At 54.3% G+C, this 23,158-nt stretch overlaps 1 protein-coding gene across 3 annotated transcripts in view; it reads left to right on the top strand.

Annotated features, from left to right (window-relative positions):
* ANKRD11 (ankyrin repeat domain containing 11) overlaps window positions 1-21,138 on the top strand; it is a 158,048-nt gene extending 136,910 nt beyond the window's left edge. For all 3 annotated transcript variants that reach the window (XM_063334856.1, XM_063334858.1, XM_063334857.1), the window contains 9 exons: window positions 4,485-4,655; window positions 5,849-6,052; window positions 7,967-8,109; window positions 8,566-8,713; window positions 9,552-16,285; window positions 17,409-17,507; window positions 17,614-17,757; window positions 18,892-18,984; window positions 19,867-21,138. In XM_063334856.1, the coding sequence (XP_063190926.1) occupies window positions 4,485-4,655; window positions 5,849-6,052; window positions 7,967-8,109; window positions 8,566-8,713; window positions 9,552-16,285; window positions 17,409-17,507; window positions 17,614-17,757; window positions 18,892-18,984; window positions 19,867-20,052 (7,922 nt within the window). In that variant the 3' untranslated portion in view covers window positions 20,053-21,138. The remainder of the gene's footprint in view (window positions 1-4,484; window positions 4,656-5,848; window positions 6,053-7,966; window positions 8,110-8,565; window positions 8,714-9,551; window positions 16,286-17,408; window positions 17,508-17,613; window positions 17,758-18,891; window positions 18,985-19,866) is intronic.
* The last annotated feature ends 2,020 nt before the right edge of the window (window positions 21,139-23,158 follow it).

Raw genomic sequence — 23,158 nt, 5'->3', positions numbered from 1 at the left:
AAGCCGTGGAGCGGAGATGTTTGTGCAGATGCCCCTTTTAAATCGGGATTCTGGGTAAAGTCTTGCAGAATGAAACGAAACGCGTTTGCAGCTCTGGCCAGGGAAGCCAGCCCTGAGCCTTCGGTCGCTTCGCTCACGCGAGGCCAAGCGGGATCCTGCCGGGAGCTTTGCTGAGGCTGAGGATGGGAAGCGGAGCTGCCGGCGGCACGGCACGCGTCCGCTGGGAGCAGCTCCTTCTCCATGCTTCCCGCTCACGTTTCAGACCCTCTTGCAGGCTTCCCTTCTGCCCGGCTGTGGTGCCGCGCAGGGAGCGTGGGGCTGCCGCGCTGCCTGCGCCCATGTGCCGGTGCTGGGAGCCGTCGGATGCCGGGCAGAGCCCGGCCCTGCCTCGCTCCTTATGCAACCGGCGCAGGAAACGCAGCCAGCGACCTACTTCCCCCCGAACGCTTAAAGAAGTCAGATTAACCTCTGCGCTGCGGCAGCCGGCAGACGAGCATCTAATCGCAAAGGGGATAGTGCTGTTTTTCTCTGCTGCCTTCCCACGGGGAGGCCGCGGGGGAACGGGTGAGCGAGGCCCCGGCACCGGAGGGGGAAATCCCTTTACTGCTGGGCAGAAGGAGGCACGGAGGAGTGCAGGACTGGATGAGATCCTCCATCGCCAGGAGCCTGTGCAGCGCCGGGCGATGCTGCCTTCCCACCGGGAAGCACACGCGAGCCCGAGTCCTCGGCTGCCTCCTCCAGCCCTCGCCGCCTCACCACAACGAGCAAGAACGCGGCAGTCGCTTTCCAATTTATTTTTATCTTGTTGATCACATGCTTTTTAATGTTAAATGTTCTGTGGAGGAGGAAACTTCTGCAACTGCAGAATTAATAGGAGTTTAGGGGGTTTCGGTTGAACTTGGTAATCAATTTTTGCAAATCACGGGCTCATGCTGACAACCTGCAGCAGCCGAGTAATATTAATGAAAATGTTCCCATTCTAATTGTGGCTCCGCACATACGGGTGGTGCAGCCCCCTCTACCATGTACACCGCTCGTGCTTCAGGGACGCTGCCCGGTGGTGCCGGCGGGGGTGTTAGCCAGCGTGACCTCCTCTAAGTGGCACGGCTGGATGTGGCCAGGAGCTGCCTGCTGAGCCGAGGCGTGCGGAGAAGCCAGGCCTTTACCCACCGTCTGGCCAAATGGGATTTAACCACATCTCCGGAGCCCCAGGAGGAGCAGGGAACCTCCGTGTTTGCGGATGAGGTGTCCCTGTGCTCGGGGCGAGCGTGCCTGGTGGGATGCGCTGCTCAGCGCTGTGGCTCCTGGAACTGCCCGGGCTAAGTTGTTTTCTTACCGTAAGCACATTGAGTTTAATTTTATTTTAAGCCATTAAAAAACTATCCACTTTCCTGTGATCTGATTTCATCTCCTAGCTCTGTTACGGCTGCCAGGATGACTGAAATGGGGCTTTGGAGAATTAGACTGTGATTCTCCATCAATGCACAGATGTGTTTCTAGGGCTTGTGTTTGAAGAGGGGCGGCCTGTGCCGTCTGGCTGGGGAGGTTCCCTGGGACGGAGTTGTTATTTCTCAGATGTACAGGATCCCAGGTGCAGGGGGCCGATGGAAATCATCTGCTCTGGATGAGACCTTTGCAGCGGGAGGCCAGCGGAGGATGGCACCTTTGTGCGTGGTCAAGGAAAAGGTTTTTGGAGCCGCGTGCTCGTCAGCCGAGGGAGCGCGGGAGACGCAAGCGGCATGACTCGAGCTGGAGCAGTGGAGACGTCCCCACACGCTGCTGCCCTCGTCTGCCGGAGACTTTTACTCTGCTGGCATTTTGGTGAATGAACGAGGAAACCTGTGCTTCGGCGCAAAGTCCGGTGACTGAGTTTAAACCCCTCCGTTGGCGGTTTCGCCTGACCTGCTGGACTTTGTGCAGGGGCAGAGCGGGCTCTGTCCTGCTGGTGGCCGCGTGCCAGTGACTCACATTGAATTTGACAAAATGACAACTGCGACTGGATGAGCAGGGCTGGGTTAGAGCTGGCAGGTCACAGGATTTGCCTTTTCGCGGGGCTGCCGGGCCCTGCCCTGGCAGAGGGTGCTGGTAGGGCAGAGCCTGGATGCAGCTAGTCCCTTCGTCCTCGTATTAAGCCGGTATCTACGTGATCCGTTGCAAATCCTCTTGGACCTCTACAGCTCCCCACACACTTGTGACTCCCAGTTTCAGGGTGCTGGGGTCTGGGCGCAGAGACTCAGTGGTTATTTTCCCCTCCCTGGCTGCTGGGAATTAAACCTTGTTTCTTGGAGAGTGTTATCAGACATCTACTTGTTTGCAAACCTCCTCTAACGCTTTCTGTGATTCTCAAAATAACTTCAGCTAAATAATAAGCGTGTCTAGAGTCAAGCGCTTGAGTAGTCCTTGCCTGTGCTATCTCGCTGGAAGACTTGGCGTGCCGTATCGGCGTAGCCAGCTCACGTGAAAGTACTCAAGGTCGCAGCGTTCCTCTTCGGAGGGAGCAGATACTCGCAGCCTTGCTCTGATAAATAACCCCCTCGATTCCTCCCTGTCTCCTGGCAGCATCCTGGCGAGTACCGGTCCCTGCTGGGGCTGAGCCCGGCAGGACCTGGGGGCTGGGGGCTGCGCGAGTCAAAACTCCTTTTCGTTCATAAGGTTTTTACTTTGTGCTTCGAAGCCACAGGCGGGATTTGCTCCCTTGAAAAGCAAGTGCCGTCGGGTCGAGAACGGAGCCTCTGTGTATGCGGGAGGTTTTGAACAGCTCGACCGAACGTGGTGTTGTCGTTATGTCGGGGATGCAGCGAGGCGTTGTGCTGCTCGGGTTTCTTGGGCAGCGTTGAACCAGCTGTGATTTGAGCTGGCGCTGGAGCGCACGATGGGAGGGCAGGAGCCACTCGCCTGCGTTTATAACTTTGGTAGGTGTGGCTGCTAAGAGTGTCGTTACCAGCCCTCTGCACGCTGGAAGAGCCCCGCGGTCAGCCCGGTTATAAACAAACTGTATCGGTGCTTAGAAAGAGATGTGAGCAAAGCTGGATTTTCCACTCGCATGCACCGTATCTTCCTTACGCTCCTTTGTGGGTTTAGGACAGTTGCTGGGGAGGAGGGATGCAGCTTGGCTGCTGGCAAGGAGCTGCCGTGCTGCTCTGCAGATACATATTGTGTCGCTCTTGCTTGGCTGGCTCCATGAAAGGGAAACTTAATTTTTTGTTTCCTGAACTGGCACCTTGCAACTTTATTCGCCCAACGCATGCCCGCAGTGGGGCTCCGGCGTGGCTGCGGCTCTGCGGAGCGTGCAGCAGGATTTGTGCTTCCACCGGGCAGCGTCAACCAGGAAGCAAACCAGGCTGCTGACTCTCCTTGGACGGGAAAAGGGTCAATGCTGGCATAAAGGAAAGCGGAAAAAATGCTCGAGGGAAGCTGTAGAATGAGACTTCTCGCAGAGGTTAGGTGTGCGAGCTGGGCTGAGCCGGGCAGCGGGGAGGGAGGCAGCCAGTCGCAGGGTGCTCAGCGGCGTCCAGTTCTCACCAGCTCGCAGTGGGGCTGCTGCGTGGGTCACTGGGAGCAAGGCTGGAGGTGCAGGGAGAGGCTGGGGTTCTGTCTCATCCCTGCGCACTGGCGTGCCAGCAGCAATACCGGCTTCAGAGGCGGTCGTGCTCAGTCCCTCAGCAGGACCTGCCGTTGTAGCCGGAGGATTTAGGAGACCGAGTCTCAGGCTGGGATTCGGGGGATGACAAGCCGGGCACAAGGTTTGGTTTTTTTTTCCTCCCCTCCCATTTGTTTGTGGAGGGGTTTAGAGGGATGCAGGAACGGATGTGGCTAAGCAGGCGTTGGCCTGACCGCAGGTGGGTGCTCTGCGCTAGGCTGGGAGCAGCCTCTTTGGGAGCAGAGGGCCAGCCCCGTGCTCCCCCCGAGCACCGTCCCGCCTCGGTCGGCGCTGATGGTCTGACCGCAGAGTGCTCGGTTTGATGATGATGAGGGGGTGCGATGGCAACGTTTCCGAGCTGTCAGCCTCTATCTTGTTAGCGCTCTTTGCGGATGCTTTTAGATGCCTCCAGTTCAGTCCATGCCGTGGTGGTGTAAGGCTGCGTACGCTCCTCGAAGCACCATGGCATGAAATGGAGGCTCCTGGAAGCAAGATGGAAGGTACAGTACCGGCAGCGGCCCCTCCAACGACCTCTTCCCTCCCTCTTGCCCTGCTGTTTGTTGGTGGGGGCAGAACGGGTGGAAGGAGCCAGGAGAGGCTGCCGGAGGAGCCGGTGGGCAGCAGGAACGGTGCGCGTCCCCGCTGCAACGCACAGTGGCATGAGCCCGGGCGGCTGCCCCAGGTACCAGCGTTCCCACCTCAGGGATGCGTCCCTCACCGCAGGCTTTTTTATGAGATATGGAAACAGAATTGGAGAGATGTTAGCACTTTGCTCAGAAACGAACGCGGTTTTCATTTACGGCGACATTGACGGCTTGTGTTTTTGTGTCTCCTTGCGCCACAGAAAAGCAGGGTCCAGAGCGGAAGAGGATTAAAAAGGAGCCCGCCACCAGAAAGCCTGGCTTGCTCTTCGGAATGGGCCTTTCGGGGATCCGGGCAGGCTACCCGCTCTCCGAGCGCCAGCAAGTCGCTCTCCTTATGCAGATGACAGCGGAAGAGTCTGCAAACAGCCCAGGTGAGGTCCAGAGGGTGGTTTTTGTTCAGTGGTGTGGGCAAACGCGAGTGAGCTTGCGGCGAGAGGCTCGCGAATACCTGGGCTCCTCGGTGCCTGGCCACGGGGTCACCAGGGAGTTCAGGTAGCTCCTCGCTGGCCGCAGAGATGAGCTGCCACCCCCGCCGTGGCACAGGGGGGGTGATACGCTGCTCCATGGGGTCTCCCTGCTCTCAGAGCCGGGCAGCGGGACACCCGCTCCTGCAGTGACTCCAGGCACGGGCTGCTGCCGGGATTCACGGGCTGTGGCTGCCCTTCCTTCTTCCAGAATAAGGCAGTAGCAGGAGGTGTCCCACGGGCCGAATCCAGGCTGCCGCCGAGGCTGCCCTGGCTGCTTAAGCAGAGCTTCGGTTCCATGGGAGCCTCCTCCACGTCAGAGCTTCGCGTTTTCCACTGGCATCTCAGGCTACCTCAGGGAAGGAGCATTGTGAATAAAGTTAAAATGCCATCCTCTGTGGGTTTTTTAATGTTTCTCCTTGTAGAGAGGGATGAGACGTGTAACCAGTGCAACTGTAACTTGAGCTGCAGAGCAGCTGGAATGTGTTTACCACGGATTTTGTATTTTAATAGTTTTTATCTGTTGCATACATGACCCCCCCGGGGTTTTTAGAGGCACTGTGCTATCTGTATGCGCACATCTGCATCCTACACACAAACATCGCAGCTTTTAGCCACGTGTTTTGTTGTTCTTAACACCAGTCTAGCTGCTTATGGTGCTGTTACTTGGGCGGGGAAAAAAAAGGCAAAAAGCTGTGTTGTCTTCAGAGCATTCAGACGTTCTCCCAGGAAATGTGCAGTCTCCTCCCGAGGCTGTCAGACCTCACATGTACTTGGTAAAAGGCCACTTCCCCTGGGAAATGAGCTTTTAGGGTGAGGAGCTTCATTGTCTGCTCCTAAATCATGGGATTGCCTACAGTCTTTGCAAGGACTGCAGTTCTCTCCAGTGGGCTTTGGCAGCCTGCAATTACTGTCTGCATTAGAGGCGCAGGCTTTCCTCTGTCTTCGCATCGACTTCAGAGGCTCTGTTGCCTCTCGGTGCCTTGTGGTGAGCGGTTTGGGGAGAGGCGAGATGAAACGCGTTGCAAGAGCTCCCTCTAAGGGTTTTAGGGCTTCCTTTGAATTGCGGTTCTTGACTCTTGTTTCTCTTCTCCGTGCAGTTGACACAACACCAAAGCATCCCTCTCAGTCTACAGTTTGTCAGAAGGGAACTCCTAACTCTGCCTCCAAAACCAAAGATAAAGTAAATAAGAGAAACGAGCGAGGAGAGACTCGGCTGCATCGAGCTGCCATCCGAGGAGATGCCCGGCGCATCAAGGAGCTCATTATCGAGGGTGCAGATGTCAATGTGAAAGACTTTGCAGGTAACCAGCCCGCTGGCAGTCCTGGCACGGCAGCCCACGCATCCGAACCTTTTCCCACCTGGTTGCGCATTCCACCTCCGAGAATGGCTCCTACCAGAGAAAATAGTTTCTTTATAACACGGGTTCGCTACTTGGAAAGAGGGGATTAACCAAAATTAATGATTTTGCCCTTTGGGGAGGAAAAAGCCTTGCTGTCCTTTTTAAAAAAAAAAACCCAAACAAACTACTACAGATTTGTCAAAATAATAAAACCCTGAAAAGCAGCTAATTCCCAGGCTGTCCTGTCTGCGCTGAACATGCTCCCGCCTGGGGCTGTGGTGCTGGGCTGGGCTTGATCCATAGCGATCCCCGGGGCTGCCGTGGCTCCATGCTCCGAAACGGTGACCGGGACCCTCTGGTCCGTTTTCATAGAATCACGGGATGGTTCAGGTTGGAGGGGACCTTAAAGATCATCTTGTTCCAACCCCCTGCCGTGGGCAGGGGCACCTTTTCTTGTCCCCTTCCACATGGGAGCTGTCTTGGAACTCTGGAGGGGAATTTGCAAAGGGAGGTCGGGCTGTTTTAGCTCGTTTTTTACTTGAAATACAAGAAATCGTTTGCACAAAAGTATTGGAAAGAGTGGGTTTGTAAAATCGTTGCCGCAGAGTTGAATGGCTGATGCCTGCAGCATTCCGGGATTTGTTTTTAAGTACCGAACGTGGGGGTGGCACTGATGGGAGCAGTGCGAATGTGAAGGGCAAGGTCAGGCTCCCGACTGAGAGGAAACACTGATTGTCCTGAGCCGCAGCTGAGGAGTAGCACCTCCTCCTCCTCCTCCTCCTCCTCCTCAGCAGTGCTGCTGAGCTCCTGCTTCTGGTGGTGGGAATGAGCCTGGATGTGGGGCTGCGGCCGCAGCGGAGCCTGGGCTGGGAACGGCCCCCAGTCCTGCGATGAGAGGGCGGCCGTGAGATGATGAGCGGTGCCGTTCGTGCACGCCCGGCCGACGATGGGGCTGAATTAGCGTGAGGCAGCCTTTCTCCCAGCACGTCCCAGAGCTTGACTTTGCTCTCTGCTGTTCTCTTCACACGATTTCGGGGCTATAAATAGATACGCATGTTCCTCCGCCTGTATGATTAATATCAGCGCTAGACTGAACTATCGGTTGTGATTAATTCTGGTCACAGGTGCCCCTTTTTAATGCTCCAAGTGAAGGTAACGGAATGAGCTCCCACGACGCTATCAGCAAAATACCGAAGGAGCCACGCACGATTGCTGGGAAACTTCAAAACAGTTTCTGCTTAAAAATAGTCTGTTTGAACATGATAAAATATTTCATTCTGTGTTCTTTGGAGGTTTGTTTGAGAACGAGAGCCACAGTTACTGTGGAGACCTGCTGTTTGGTTTCTCCTCGAGCCGGGGGCCTGTTATGCGGCGGCATGGCCGCTTGCTTTGGAGAACACACAGAAAACGTTTGTGAGGTCTGTGTGGGGGATGTTTCAGGGCGACGTCTGCAGTTCAGGGCTCAGTCCTGATCTGGGCGGCCGTGTTTCCCTTGTGGAGGAGCGGGAAGAGGAAAAGATTTGAGACCTGACTTCCAAGTGGCATCAGCATTTCTCTTAATTTCCTACATAAAATTGTGCCTTTCCGTTTCCCGGGGCTGTGTCCGTTCTGGCAGATGATCTGTCTGCAGCACATTGCCTGACCAGAGGGAAAAGCGGGATTGATTTAACTACCGCCTGGTTGGCGTAGCAAGGCAGAGCTGCAGGTTTCTGCCCGCTGTGCCGTGGGCAGCTGGGCGAACGAGACCGTCTTCTTGGCCATCAGAGCCACAGAGCCCTTGACACGCTGGCGTCTGTGGGTGGAGGTTAATTTTCACTGTCTCCCAACTCCTCCGTGAAGGCGATGACCGTGTTCTGAGTGTCCCTTTCCTTGCAGGCTGGACGGCGTTGCACGAGGCGTGCAACCGGGGTTACTACGATGTTGCAAAGCAGCTGCTTGCTGCGGGCGCCGAAGTCAACACAAAGGGGTTGGATGACGACACCCCGCTGCACGACGCAGCGAATAACGGGCACTTCAAGGTTGGTTTTTGCTGGATTTCATAGCTGTGTTTTTAATGACTTTTTTTCCCCTTGTGCTTCAAGCACCGAACTGCGCAAATAAAGAGGTTGTTATTTTATTATCGTTTGCTGCTGATCAGCCACGTAGCGGGCAAGAATTTCCCTGCCCCAGTGCTGCTGAGTGTTTTACTCGGTGTTCTTCTGTGCAGAGGGAGAGTTCATTCTTCTTCTGGCGTCAGAGGGAGGGAGCATGGATTTGTGTCTTGTTCTTCTCCCTTCTTTCCTGCCCAAGTTGGTTTGTGTTGCTGTTTTTTGACTCCTTTCTTAGCAGTGACTGTTAGTACGGTAAGGCACGTCCCAAGGACAGACTGCTTTCTAGCTGGAGGACGTCCCCCTTTTAGTTATATACGAAAGTTGCACAAAAAGCCTGGAATCGAAACACGGTGAGCGCCTTCAAGTCTCAATTTCTGTTTTCAGGTGGTGAAATTGTTGTTACATTACGGAGGGAATCCTCATCAAAGCAACAGGAAGGGCGAGACACCTTTAAAAGTAGCTAATTCTCCCACCATGGTGAATCTGCTCCTGGGAAAGACCACGTACCCCTCTAGCGAAGAGAGCTCAACAGGTGAGACTGGCCTTTCTGTGACCGTGGGAGTGATGTTTGTGGCCTGCAGCTGTCTGTTAATGCAGAGACGTAAAGAGGACAGTGAAGTTAGACTCTTGTCAGAATGTCTACACGCTGCTGCCACGGTCAGGAGTCCGTCTGTAGCTGTAACCCAAATTCAGACAACATAACTACCAGCCTTTAGCTCCGGGAGCTCTAGCTGTTTGCCCTGGAACCCTACGTTGAGATCACTTGCCTGGTGCAATCCAGATGTAGGATTGGAAGCCAATTGCAGGTAAATGGATGTCTTACCTTTGAAATACGGGTAAATATCCCAGCTCGTGCCTAGAGAGGAGGAGGTTTGCGTGCACGTCGTGTGTTCCCGTCCCTCCCCGGTCGCAGGGCACGGCGCTCGGCTGCACCGGTGCTGACGTTTCAGGTTGCGCTCCCGGGCTGTCCCTCAGCAGAGCGCCCTGCTAGAGCCTGTCCCGTGAGTGCTGCCATTGTGGCTGTGCCAGGTGGGAAACACTGCAGGTTTTAATTAGTGCTAATTAGAGTTCTGGTCTTATGGGGAGTCTTCGCCTACGCTGTGTGCCATCATAATGCTGTTAAAAAGTTCTTCTTTTTAGGTAGGTGCTTTGAGGAACGCCCCGTGCAGGTTTGAGACTGGATAGCTGTTCCTTTCTAAAAGATCTCCCAGTCTGGCATTTCGAGCTTTCAGCTGCAGACTTAGCAAAGGCTGGGTGAGGCAAAAGGGCGGCAGGGCCGTCCGCAGGGGTTCACAACTGCAGCAGACTGATGATGTACCCTCCCCGAAGCCCCCTGCAGCCCTTAACGCATTGTTCTTCTCTCTCTGCAGAGACCTCGGAAGAGGAGGATGCCCCTTCCTTCGCTCCCTCCAGCTCTGTTGATGGCAATAACACAGACTCAGAGTTTGAGAAGGGTTTGAAGCACAAGCCCAAGGCCCAGGAGCCCCCCAAAACCATCACGCCGGTGAAGGATGAGTATGAATTTGATGAGGACGATGAGCAGGACCGGGTCCCGCCAGTCGATGACAAACATTTGCTGAAAAAGGATTACAGAAAAGAGACTAAAGCAAACAGTTTCATTTCCATACCCAAAATGGAAGTGAAAACTTATACTAAAAATAACACAATTACACCAAAGAAAGCTGCCCACCGCATCCTGTCGGACAGCTCGGATGAGGAGGAGACCAGCGTTGCTGTGGGGACGGGGGAGAAGCTGCGACTTTCGACCCACTCGATATTGCCCAGCAGCAAGATTCGGGAGCCCGCCAGCACAAAGGCGCAGAAGGAGAAAAGCAAAGTAAAAAAGAAGCGGAAGAAGGAGACGAAAAGCAAAGAGGTTCGGTTTGGCAAAAAAAATGACAAATTTTGTTCCTCTGAATCAGAGAGCGAAAACGTGGAGAGTGAGGAGGATGACAGAGACTCTCTTCAGAGCTCTAGCTGTGTAAAGGACTCAAGGCTAGTGCTAAAGGAATCCTCCTTGTTTAACTCTCTCTCTGCCTCATCGACCTCTTCTCATGGGAGTTTAGCATCCCAGAAACATAATCCCAATCTTACAGAACAGCACTCCAAGCACTGGAGGACGGACAATTGGAAAACCATATCTTCTCCAGCTTGGTCAGATGTCAGTTCCTTATCGGACTCCACCAGGACGAGACTGACGAGCGAGTCAGACTACTCGTCCGAGGACTCGAGCTTAGAGTCACTAAAGCCAGTCAGGAAGAAACCAGAGCACAAAAAGAAAAACACCCCACACAATACCGTTTCCGAGAAAAAGAATTCATTCCATAGCAATGTGGATGGAGCGATTCCAAAGCTGGACAAGGAGGGGAAGGTTGTTAAAAAGCATAAAACAAAACACAAACATAAAAACAAGGAGAAGGGGCAGTGCCCCATCAGCCAAGACATTAAAATAATCAAAACGTTTTCTTTTGAGTTTGAGGACTCTAAACAAAAGCCTGAGAAAGGCTTGATAGTAGAGACAGAAAATCCAGTCGAAAACAAATTGAAAGTGTTAAAGCACGAGCGAGAACACAGTAAGAAGGAGGAAAAGCTCCCCAAAGGTAAAGCGGAGGAGAAGGAATGGTTGTTTAAAGATGAGACTGGAAAATCCTCGAAAGAGGAGAAATCATTAAGAAAAGTCAAAGATGGTAGTAAAGACATGAGCAAATCCTTCAGAGAAGGATTAAGTAAATCGGAAAAAGAGAAACCTGTAAAGGAGAAGTCTCCCAAAGAGGAGAAGCCGAGAATACACAAGGAGGAGCGAAAGAAGAAGTCAAAGGACAAGCAGTCAAAATCTGAAAAGAAGAATGAGCTGAAGGAGGAGAAGGTTTCTAAACTAGAGAAAGAAAAATCCTTCAAGGAAGAGAAAGAAAAATGCAAAAAAGAAAAACTTTACAGGGATGAGTCTGGCTTTGATGAGTTTAATAACAAAAACCAATTTCCCGAAAGCGAGGACACGAAGTTCAGCCTTTCGGATGATCAGCAAGAGAGGTGGTTTTCAGACTTGTCTTCTGATTCATCCTTCGATTTCAAAGGTGAAGATAGCTGGGATTCTCCAGTGACAGATTTCAGGGAGATTAAAAATGACACCGTGGCAAAACTAATCATAGAACCCGTGAAAGAGGAAATTAAAGACAAGAAAAAGGAAAATAAAACGAAAGAGAAGAAGGAATACAACGAGAAACGTAATGAAAAGGACACTTACTTAAAGAAGAAGGAGAGGGACTATGTGGACAAAAGCTCCGAGAAGAAAAAGGACCAAACGGACAGACACAAAGTTACTCCTAGTTATTTACCCGAAAAGGATAAGAAAAGGAAGGATTCTGCAGAGAGTGTCAAGGAGAGGAAAGAAAAAGATACGAGTGAAACCACCAAAGACAGAAAAGATTCCTCTGATGGCTCTAAAGAGCGAAAAGATAGCAAAGCGAAGCAGGAGGAGCCCTATCGAGATGACTTTAAAGAATATGGCTGCGAAACGTTCTTCAAGGATAAGTCTGACCCTGAATTCAGCGGGAAAACTCTGGAGAGTTGGGAGAGGCACCATTCTGGGAAGGAGAAGGAGAAGAAAGATGCTCCCGATAAAGAAAAAAAAGAAAAGGTGAAGCCAGAAAAATACAAGGAAAAATCCAAAGAAGGCGACAAGGAGAAAAATGAAAAAGTTGCTCCTGAGAAAATCCTGAAAGACAAAGAACTAGAGAAGAGTTTCAAAGAGAAAAAAGAAACTAAGGAGAAATACAAAGACCTGCACAGCAAAGACAAAGAGAGGAAGAGTTCTTTCGACCAGGTTAAAGAGAAGAAAGAGAAAAGCTTCTCCACGGATCGAGAGGACTTCTCCGAGAAAAAGGATGAGAAGAAAGGCAAGGAGAAAAGCTGGTACAGCATCGCAGACATCTTCACAGATGAAAGCGAAGACGAGAGGGATGATTACAGCTTGACTGGGTTCAAAGTCAGCGACTCCGCCGGGAGCGAAATGCATCGTCTGGACAGTCTGCAGGAGAAGGACGACGGCGCAGCTACCGAGAAGGAGCTGTACCCTGACAAGCACCGCAAGTACTCCTCCGACCGGCAACATTCAGGAGAGAAGCAGAAAGATAAGGACTCCAAGGAGAAGAAGAAGGACAAAGGAACATCGGAAGGGGGAAAAGAGAAGAAGGAGAAGAGTTCCTTTGAAAAACACAAAGAGAAGAAAGATAAGGAGTCTACCGAGAAGTACAAGGACAGGAAAGACAGAACATCCATAGATTCCACTCAAGAGAAGAAAAACAAGCAAAAGCTCCCAGAAAAGGTGGAAAAGAAACATGCCAGTGAAGACAAGGTGAAAAGCAAGCATAAGGAGAAGCCGGATAAAGAGCATTCCAAAGAGAAAAAGTCTTCGAAAGGAGGGGAGTCGGAGAAGAGCCTGCTGGAGAAACTGGAGGAGGAGGCTCTGAATGACTATAGAGATGACTCCAATGACAAAATCAGCGAGATCTCTTCTGACAGCTTCACAGATAGAGGACAAGAGCCGGGACTGACCAGCCTCTTTGAGTCTTCTAACCTCTCTCTTACCGACGCCGCTGAAGAAAAGTTTAAGGACTCTCTCCCTTTGCCCTGCTTGCAGGACAAACTCAAGGAGAAGGAGAGACACAGACATTCCTCGTCTTCGTCAAAGAAAAGTCACGAGAAAGAAAAAGCAAAGAAGGAGAAAACGGAGAAAAAGGAAAAAGCAGAAGAATTCAAAGACTCCAGCAGCAGGAAGGATTCCACTCATTATGAAAAAGATTTCTCTGTGGATGGGGAGGCTTTTGGCACTTCCTACAACATGAAGGCAGAGCCTGATGAGGAACCAGAGAAAAGCATTGATTACTTATTTTCTGAAAAGAAAGATAAAAATGATTCTGAAAGAGAGCTGTCAAAGAAGGCGGAAAAAGAAAAGACTTATGGTTCCAGCGCCATCAGCACAGTTAAAGAGAAAAAGAAGCGAGATAAACACAAGGAAAAATGGAAGGAGGAAAAGGAAAAGCATAGAGACAAACACGCAGATGGTTTCTTTAAACATCACAAAGACGAGCCAAAGTCAACGCTTAAAGACAAGGACAGTCCTCAAGTTACCACCTTCAAAGATAAATCAAAGGAGGACAACCTCAAATTCGGTGAAACCAAACTGAAGGAGAAGCTCAAGGAGAACCAAGAGAAAGACAAATCGGAGTCAATAAAAATAAGCAATGGGAATGAAAAGATAACCCTATCCAAAGACAGCGGCAAGAAAGATGCCAGGCCAAGGGAGAAACTTCTGGGAGACGGGGATTTGATGATGACCAGCTTTGAGAGGATGCTGAGCCAGAAAGATCTGGAAATCGAGGAGCGCCACAAAAGGCACAAAGAGAGAATGAAGCAAATGGAGAAAATGAGGCACAGGTCCGGAGACCCCAAATTGAAGGACAAACTCAAAAGCTCGGAAGATGTGCGCAAGAGGAGTCTGGATCTGGCAACAAAGAAGCCGTTAACGCTGGATACTCAGCTCAAGGACAAGAAGCTTAAAGAGTTGGGTCCACTGACTCCTATACTGTCACCGGAAAACAAGGCACAGCCTGCTGTCGGCACAGACTCTAAGGACTGGATTACGGGTCCTCAGCTGAAGGAGATCCTCCCGGCGTCTCCCAGGCCGGATCAGAACCGGCCGACAGGAGTCCCGACCCCGGCATCCGTCGTCTCTTGTCCAAGCTACGAGGAGGTGATGCAGACGCCCAGGACTCCTTCGTGCAGCAACGAAGACTACACGGACCTGATGTTTGAATGCGCGGACTCGCAGCACTCGCTGCCCATATCCACGATGTCCATGAACGCCTGTTCCCCATCCTTCTTCGACAGATACGCGAATGTTTCCAGTGGGCTCCCCGAGAATCCCAGTCAGACCCCGACTCGTACCATACCCTCCACGAACCTTTATCGTTCCATCTCGGTTGACATCAGAAGGGCACCCGAAGAAGAATTCAACGTCGGAGATAAATTTTTCAGACAGCAAAGTGTCCCAGCAGCATCAAATTATGACTCTCCAGTGCAGCATTTAATGGAGGAGAAAGTTCCCCTTCCTTCTGTTCCTACTGAGAAGTTCCAGTGTTTATCTCCTGGGTATTACTCACCAGATTATGGGGTTTCATCGCCGAAAGTGGAAGCTTTGCATTGTGCGCCAGGACCTGTCAGCGGAGTCGCCCAGTCGCCTGAAAGTGTCTTTTCTGGTTTACAAGCAAAATCCTCCCCTTCGCACAGAGATGAATTGCTGGCTCCCTCGGTAGAAAGCGCTCTTCCCCCCGACCTCGGCATGCCCTTGGATACCACGGAAGAGCAGCAAGCTACTGCCTCCATTATGCCACCAGAATCTACCTACTTGCCACCAATTGAGGAAAACCATTTCAGTTCGGGTGTGCCAGAACAAAACAATATAGACTGGGATAACCCTCCTCCCAGAAACCCTGACACGGCCATACCTCCCAGCCTGATGGGTAACCCGGCAGAGCACTCTGTCAGCTGGTCCATGGGCTCAGAGCTTTTGATGAAATCTCCCCAGAGGTTTTCCGAGTCCCCTAAACCTCCGCTCTGTTCCCTAGAGCCGATTCATCCTACACCGGTAGCCTTCATTCCCCCAGATACTTCCTACCCCGTTTCTCCCATCTCTTACCCTCTGTCAGTGTCTGAACCGGGGCTCGATGAAGTCAAGGAGGATGCTGAGGAAGCAGTTCCAGGAGAAATAGCGAATGCCGAAGAGCAGGCGCCGTACATGTCCCCTACTAGGTTAGACACGTTCTTCAATAACTGCAAGCCTCTTCCAGAAGAAGCACCTGAGATACCTCCAGAGCCCCCTTGTATGCCAGCAGAACCTCAGGCAGAAGCTGTTAGCGCGCCAGAAAACAACTATTTAGAAAACAATAACGCTGCGCCTGCAAATACAGAGGAGGCGGTAACGTGGCCTGATCCCTTCACCAATACAGAAGATGACTTGGACCTCGGGCCCTTCTCGCTACCAGAGCTGCCGCTCCAACCTAAGGATGTTGCAGAGACAGAGATGGCGGAGGCAGAAGCGGTAGAAGAAAGCCCAGCAGCAGCTTCGGAAACAAGCGCTGGGATCATTAAAGCAAATGCATCCGTAATAGCGTCTGCTGAGCCGGAGGAGCCCCCAGCCAGCCAGGCAGCTGCTGTCCTGCCCGTGGACACGGAGCCACAAGCAGAAGAGCAGAAACCAGAAGTGGCTGCGCAAGAAGCCACCTCAGAAGCGCTGAACGTAGCTGAGGAAAAAGGAGCGGAGGACTCGGAAGCACAGATTTTCCAACAGACCCCGTCCGAGTCCGCTCAGGCGGAGAGCAAAGAGGTGGAGGCTGTGCACGAAGACCTGTCCTCTTCTGGTGGGGTGGCAGAGAGCAGCTCCCAGACCTGTCCCCCACCCGTGGCCCCCGCCGAGGGCGGCGTTTCACAGGAGGGTGCTGCGGCACGTGGTGGGAGCCAAGTCCCTTCCTCCCAGGCGGATGCACCTCCGGGCAACACTCAAGCAGAAATCGTTGAACCAGTACAAAAACCAGTAGCAGAAGCTCCCAAACCGCCCAAAATAGAAGAGATTCCTCAGCGGATTACCAGGAACCGGGCTCAGATGCTCGCCAACCAAAACAAGCAGAATGCCGCCGCTTCTGAGAAGGAATTTCCTCCTGTGTCTGCGCCCGCCACGCGTGCCAAAGGCCGCATTACGGAGGAGGACGATTCCCAGGCTCAGCACCCTCGCAAGCGCCGGTTCCAGCGCTCCAACCAGCAGCTGCAGCAGCAGATCAACACGTCCACCCAGCAGACGAGGGAGATGATACAGCAAACACTGGCAGCTATCGTAGATGCTATAAAACTGGACGACATTGAACCTTATCACAGTGACAGGTCCAACCCCTACTTTGAGTACCTCCAGATCAGGAAAAAGATCGAAGAGAAGCGGAAAATCCTCTGCTATATTACTCCCCAAGCTCCGCAGTGCTACGCTGAATACGTCACCTATACGGGCTCCTACCTGTTGGATGGCAAGCCTCTAAGCAAGCTCCATATTCCAGTGGTGAGTCACCTTCTCTCTTTAAACCGCAGCCAGATTGTCCCCCGGGCATCACGAGTGCCCTTTGCCGTGCTGATGGCACCCCCGGCTGTGGCTTTAGCCTACTTCCAGAACGTGCAATTCTATGATTCTGTGACAAATCTAAGCCTCGGTAAGTGGATGGCTGCGTGATAAATGCGTCCTCTGAGATGCTGTATTTTTGCAGAGAAGACCTTAGGCTGTGCTTGGGAACCTGAGGTTTGTTCAGGCTTTAGAGCAAGTTTATATGAATCCACTGGATTTGAGGCCGGAAGGCAAAACTGCTTTTAAAAGCAGTAATAGTACTTGGATAATGAACCTAAAAGGCTGTGAGGAAAAAGGTGGCTCTTAACTCCCGCTTTCGTTTTCCCAAGCACCAATATTTGACTTGCAGGTACCACACGCTCCTCGGCAGTGGGATCTGCATTTCACTGCTGTGCTGCATGAACGGACTTGCTAATGCGAATGCATCAATAAAATTAATGCTGCAGGCAGTAAATCCGGGATCCATCCAGGAGGGTCGATATGACCAGCCACATCGGGCTTCGTTCCCTGCTGCGGGCAGGGTGAAATACCCCGGTCTGCGGGTCTTTCTGTTGCGCCGTAGTCCACGCATGAGTTACTCTGCACAAGTTAGCACGGGCTCAGTCTGCCCCAGCACCGCGGTGCTTGTAGCCCGTGTTCCCATCGGCTTGTTCCTTCCTGGACTAACCCAGAGCCACCTGCTCCTCTGTTCCGCAGCTGGGGCTGTGCTGGAGCAGCGCCTTGCAGACCAGATCAGGGCAGATCAGAGCACAGGCACCCTTCCCGGTGCGCAGGCTGGGCTGCTCCCAGCAGTATTTCTCCAACAGTATCATCCCCTGAGTCGTCGAAGAGGCGTCGAGCCTCTTTACACACTGCCCTTGCAGCACGTGGGGTGGTTGAGGCTCTGGCTCTGCAGCCGGAGCTCATCCCCTTTGCCGCCTGCCCGCTGGGGTGGCACCGGCTCCCTCGCCGAGCCCTTGGCCGACGTGCGTTTCGTCTGCGTGGCTGGGGGAGCAGGCACCCCCGCGGGCTGCGCGCCCGGCGGCGTTGCTGGCTCTAACCCTCTGCTGTCGTGTGCCCGCAGATCGCCCCGCCGCCGTCGCTCGCGGAGCCTCTGAAGGAGCTCTTCAAGCAGCAGGAAGCCGTCCGGGGGAAGCTGCGGCTCCAGCACAGCATAGAGCGGGTAAGGGAGCGCTCCGGGGAAACTCCTGCTGGGGAAGAGGCCCCGAACTTCCTCTGCTGGGGAAACTGAGGCTGGCACGCTCACTGCTTCGTTTGCTCTTCCTCAGGAGAAGCTCATCGTCTCCTGCGAGCAGGAGATCTTGAGAGTTCATTGTCGGGCAGCAAGGACTATTGCCAACCAGGCTGTGCCCTTCAGTGCCTGCACCATGCTGCTGGACTCCGAGGTCTATAACATGCCTCTAGAAAATCAGGTCAGTGCCTGTCTTGGTGGCGAAGAAGTGTCTCAGAGGTGCTGTGCAAGACCCCGAGGGAGACGGTGCTTTTCTGGACGGAGGGAGGGATGTAGGCAGGAGCTACTAATGCTCTCCCTGCTCAGGTGCCTGTCGCCCACCGTGGCACACAGATGCAGGACATCCTGCAAGAGCTCTCCCCGGCACGTGCCCAAATTGCCTAACCCGACTCAGTTTCTGGAGTCGCCTGTTGTTGGATACCCCACATGTGTGCAGGGGAAGGAAATGCATCCGGGAACGTGGGGATACAGGGAGCACCGTGTCTCATTAGGAGCAGAGATGACTCACATTTATCAGTGAGTCAGGACCCTCTGCCTTTCTTCTTGATCAGGATCATCTGCACACTTGAAAGGTTTATTTTACTACACTCTGGGATGTCTTTTCCTGTTGAAGGAAGGGGAGAGAGCCATTAAATTGATTGGTGTCTGAATAGTGGCTTTGAAAGAGCCAGACTCTGTCGCACGGCCCACAAAAAAATGGTTATTTCTTCCTTCCATTTCACATCCTTCTGTGCCGGAGAAGGGGGAATCATGTCCGGTGGCTGTGTGTCTGCGGTGGTCCCGAGCCATGCCACCAGCACCCTCTGCAGCCTGCGTCCCGCCGCTGCCACCAGCCTGGCTGCTCGGGGAAGCACGCTACTGCATTGCAGGAGGGATCCTGTGCAGGGATGGGATCCTGGAATTTATTAGTGACCGGGCGTATCGATCCAGGAGCCTTGATTTATGCCTCGGCATTTCCCAGCCAAGTGTCCGTGCTTCCGTAGCGAAGGCGTTTTGATCTTGGGCATGAGTTGAAGGAGACAGAGAGGTGCGGGGGCTGTGACGGGCTGGCACGGACGGATTCTCTGCAAAGAATGCAAAAATGGGGAGTGCGTGCACGCCTGCGTCTGCGTCCCTGAGGCTGAAGCCCCTGGCAAAGGGCTGCAAGAGCAGCTGGGAGCAGCATCCTCTGTTGTCCCTCCCTGCGGGCACCTTTCGTGTTTCTGATGAGTGTGTGCCCGTAGAGGGGTTTGAATGTGGCCTGTCAGACTTGAGACTGTAAAAAAAAAAAAAAAAAAATCTATTGTGAAATTCCCTTTTGCTGTCTTTTGCTTAGGGAGACGAAAACAAATCGGTCAGAGACCGTTTCAACGCGCGACAGTTCATTTCCTGGTTGCAAGACGTGGATGACAAGTACGACCGGATGAAGGTGAGAGGCGCGGGAGCCCCGGTGCTGCGGGTCCCGAGAGGGGGCCCGGCTGCTGCCGGAGCCTGGAAGCTGCCTTTGTGGCTTCCAAAAATCTGCCGGGAGCTGGTGTCCCGAGGTGGTCTGGGCGGCGTTAGGCGGTGGGGGACGCTTCTGTGCATGGCATGGCAGAGAGGTGGGAGCCTCTGCGGGGACTACGGGAGCGCGGTTGCCTTTTCTGGTTCCAAAAAGGGAGAAGGGAGACAACGTTCTGCTTCGAGTTGCCTGTCTGACTCTTCCTCTGCTTCGTGCCATCTGTGCTGGAGCTCTCTCGCTCAGTTAAACCCCCGGGGCCTGCTCTTTGCCAGCAGCACTTGCTGCAGTGAGCTCAAAACCTGTGGCAACCTTCAAGGTGGCAGGAGCCCGTGCAGTGACTTGCAGAGTGCTCTGCAGAGCTCCAGGCAGCAAACTCTGGCCTGGGAGGGAGCGGAGATGACTGTGCTTTCAGCCGGTGACACAGAGGGACTTGGCAGCCCCCACGAAGGGAGCAGGACCCTGCTCTCAGGCAGCCGAGGGCCACCCTTAGGGCCAATGGGGACTGTCTGCCGAGGCTGTCACCAGCGGGGTCACTGCTCTCGTGCGCTTAGGAGCCTTTAGAAGCCACCCCACAAGGCCCTTTTGGGTTTGCCGCTTCTGCTCCTGCTGGAACTGGGCTCGGCAGGCGTCCCAAGTCCAGGTTTCCTTCGCGCAAGGACGCGTGTGGCATCCCTTGCTCCATTTGCTGCTCTGCCCACCGCGATGGCTGCAGGTCCCCTGCCTTTGCCAGGTGGGATGGGCAGCAGGTCCTCTCCTGCCCTCTCCTGCCCACCGCTCATCTCTGCTTGGTTTTTTTCGTCCCCGATCCAGACGTGCCTGCTCATGCGACAGCAACACGAAGCTGCTGCCTTGAACGCAGTGCAAAGGATGGAGTGGCAGCTGAAGGTGCAGGAGCTGGACCCCGCGGGGCACAAATCCCTCTGCGTGAACGAGGTGCCCTCGTTCTATGTGCCAATGGTCGACGTGAACGATGACTTTGTGCTCTTGCCGGCATGACAGTGCAAAACCAGGAGACATCACTGAAAACTGGCAAGGACGGGAGCCCTCCGAGGTCAGGCGGTCGAGCTCACATTCACCCTTACCGCTTGCTGATGAATCCCTGGTCAGAGGAGGAGGAAGCAGCTATCGGCAGAAAACAAAACAATAAGAAAAATAATTGCACTTTCTTCACAACGCGTCCCTCGCTTCCGGACTGACGGCAGCTCCGCCGGGCAGCGGGCCGGGGCGCATCTCCTTTCCAACCGGCTGCCGCGGCAGGGAGGCAGCCGGTCTGCGCGGGCAGCGAGCACTCACCGGCCAAGAGACTGGCAGAGGCGTGGAGGGAGGAGGCCAAGGACACCATTTGCGTGTTGCAGAAGCTGCTGAGCGGGGCCAGCAACCACGTGATTCATGTACTTGTGAACACCGTGATTTCCAGCTCTTGTTTTCCACCGGTCGCGGATCTCCTCGCGGAGAAGCTGCAGTAGGAAACCATGGGGGGAGGGGGGGGATTGTTTGAGTTTCTCGTTCCATCCTGGGTATGTCTAAAAAAAAAAAAAAAAAGAAAAAAAAAGAAAAAAAAAAGAAAAGAAAAAACAAAAACAATTAGAAACAAAAAAGACAGCGTCCCAAGTTGGGCAGACGCGGCTCTGAAGGTGTGGACGGCTCCGGGGTGCGCCCGCGGTGCCCCGCAGCAGCCGCTCGCCACCGTTTTGGAAGAGCAGAGGAGCCGCCTGCGCACCGTGCGCCGGGGCGGCACGGCCAGCGGCGGGCGGGGAGACGGCGACGCAGAGAAAGGACTTTGCCAACTGTGTTTTTAATGGAGTAAAATCCATGTGGTTTATATATTTTTTTCCTTTAATCTTGGGCATTTCGTTTCTCTTTCTGAGAACATAACTTGAAAACACTACAGAGCCAATACTCATATAAAGAAAAATTGTATCCCATAAATGCTGTACAGTTTTTATATACATTAACAATGTACTTTTGCTGCCTTCTAGATAATTTATTTTGCAACACATTACTGCACAGTTGTAAATAACTTATGTACTGTAACATCACTTTCAGTTATGTGTAAAGAAATAAATAAATTAATTAAAATTATCTTTGTATGTATAGTTCACCCTAGGCGGCACTTTCCCTGGCGAGGAAAAAATAAGGGCCAGGGCGTTGTGCCGTGTTCCTCGGAAGCCCGTCTGACGCGCTCAGGTACGCGCAGGCAGTCTGAGCCGGGGTTCTGCAGGGTTCTCCGAATGCTGACCTGATTTTTACACCACCGCGTCGTTTCTCTCCTCCTTCCCCTGCCCCTTTGCGTTCGGTGGGATTGGAACGCCGGCGGTGACGGTGCCGACCCTGCGGCTGTGCCGACCCTGTGGATGTGGCAGGGTTGGCCGTGGAGGGAGAGGAGCTCCCTGTGCCACTTGCCAGGCCGGGGCACAGAGCCATGTGAAGACTGAGGTTTGGGCCCGGGCTGGTGAATTTTACACACCCCATGTAGCCGTGGCAGCTGCAGATCAAGGAGCTGGGATTTTGGGGCTGCAAAGCTCGGAGAAGGACGGGTGGAGCCCAGCGCTGCGGACGCAGGTTGTGCTGGGGCATCTGCTCGCTGCTTTCTGGATCAAGAGGCCGGTTGCTGGTAGGTCGGGCAGGGAGGGAGACGGCTTCTGGCGCTGCCGGGGTGAGCTGGAGCCCGGGAGCCCGTGGCGGGGCTTGCAGCCAGCGGTGCTCCGTGCTGGGGGGCTGCCACCCCGTGTGCCTGGGGACAGCCGGCTGCTGGGCTGCCAGGGCGCTCCCGTGCGCTGCGTGTGTGCCACCGCGTTTGCGAGCCCCAGCCTGGCTTAAATTGCTTTTCGGAGCTGTAAAGCCCAGCTGGAGCTGTCGGGGCGCTGCCGCCAGCCCGGCCGGCTCAGCAGAGGCTGCTCCTCCCAGAGGATCGAGGCAGCATCTGGCGAGAGCTTGGCTTGGCCCCGCTGGGACTGAGGGTGGCGTTCCCACCCATGCGGAGACCAGAGGAATCTGTAATCCCACGGAAAGATGGTGCCTGGGTCTGGCAGGAGGAGTTGCCCCGTGCTGGGCTCAGCCCCCGGCGTGCCGCTCTCCTCCGCAGCCTGGAGAAAACGGGGGGAGGCCTCACCTCCCGGCTGGGCGCTCACGCTGCGTGGCTTCAGGGCTGGGGACGTGGGCTCACGGGCCTCCGCTGGGGCTGCCCGGTGGTGGGAAGGGGCCACCGGCTAGGCAACGCACCACGGCCCCTTCCCCGGGGGCTGCCCTGGACACGCGGCTCTCACCGGAGCCGGAGCCCAGCCCAGGCTCAGTGCAGTGGGCAGAGTTGGTCCTCGAGCACAAACTCGCAGGGATGCAGCTGGAGGTGGGTTCGCCTGCCTCTTCCAAGACCTCTGTGCCTTGCGTGCTCCTGCTGCCCAACCTTTCCCAGCGGGCAGGAGTCCTGGCTGCCCCCCGGGGACTGCCCCCATGGATGCCCGCTGTCGGCGCCTGCTTCTCCTGCCTCTTCTCCTCAGTCCTGCCGGTACCCGGCCGGGGGAATGTCTCGGCCGCTGCTTCTGGAAGCGGAGGTTATAAAATCGATTTGGCTCCTCTTCCCCTGCTGGCACAGCTTGGGGCTGGGGGGGGACTGGAGGGGACCCCATGAATTCACAAAACCGCTTTCCAGCCCCATCCGCCTCTCTCTGCAGCGCAGGCTCTCGCTCAGCCCAGGCAGCCGAGGAGGTCTGGGAGCCTGTGGAGCACCAAACCCTCGCCGGGGTCCGGGCTCGTGGCAGCCACGAGGGTTCCCATGTGGAGCACCCGCCGTGCCGGGACAACTCGGTTCCCCCCGCTCTGCTGCCAGCTTTGCAGCCGGTGGAGGAATTTTCTGCCGTCCCTGCACCGGGGACCTGGAGTTTCTCTCCACCGCGTCACAGCGGCTTCGTAAGAGCCGGGGGGGTCCTGCCCTCCCCCGCCAGACCCCCAGCTCCTGCCTTGGCACCGCGGCCTGTTGCCGGACCAGCAGCACCAGCGGGGACGGGGCTCACCGCAGGCAGAGCAGGGCTGTTTCTCGCCAGTTTCTCCAGTTTCTAACCAGAGCCAGGGTGGTTTCTCCCCCCGTCCTTGCCCAGGGCTGCCA

The sequence above is a fragment of the Chroicocephalus ridibundus genome, chromosome 4 (assembly GCF_963924245.1).
Source record: "Chroicocephalus ridibundus chromosome 4, bChrRid1.1, whole genome shotgun sequence".
Taxonomy (NCBI): domain Eukaryota; kingdom Metazoa; phylum Chordata; class Aves; order Charadriiformes; family Laridae; genus Chroicocephalus; species Chroicocephalus ridibundus.
Note: the sequence above shows the minus strand (reverse complement) of the source record. Positions and strands in the feature narration are given on the sequence as shown.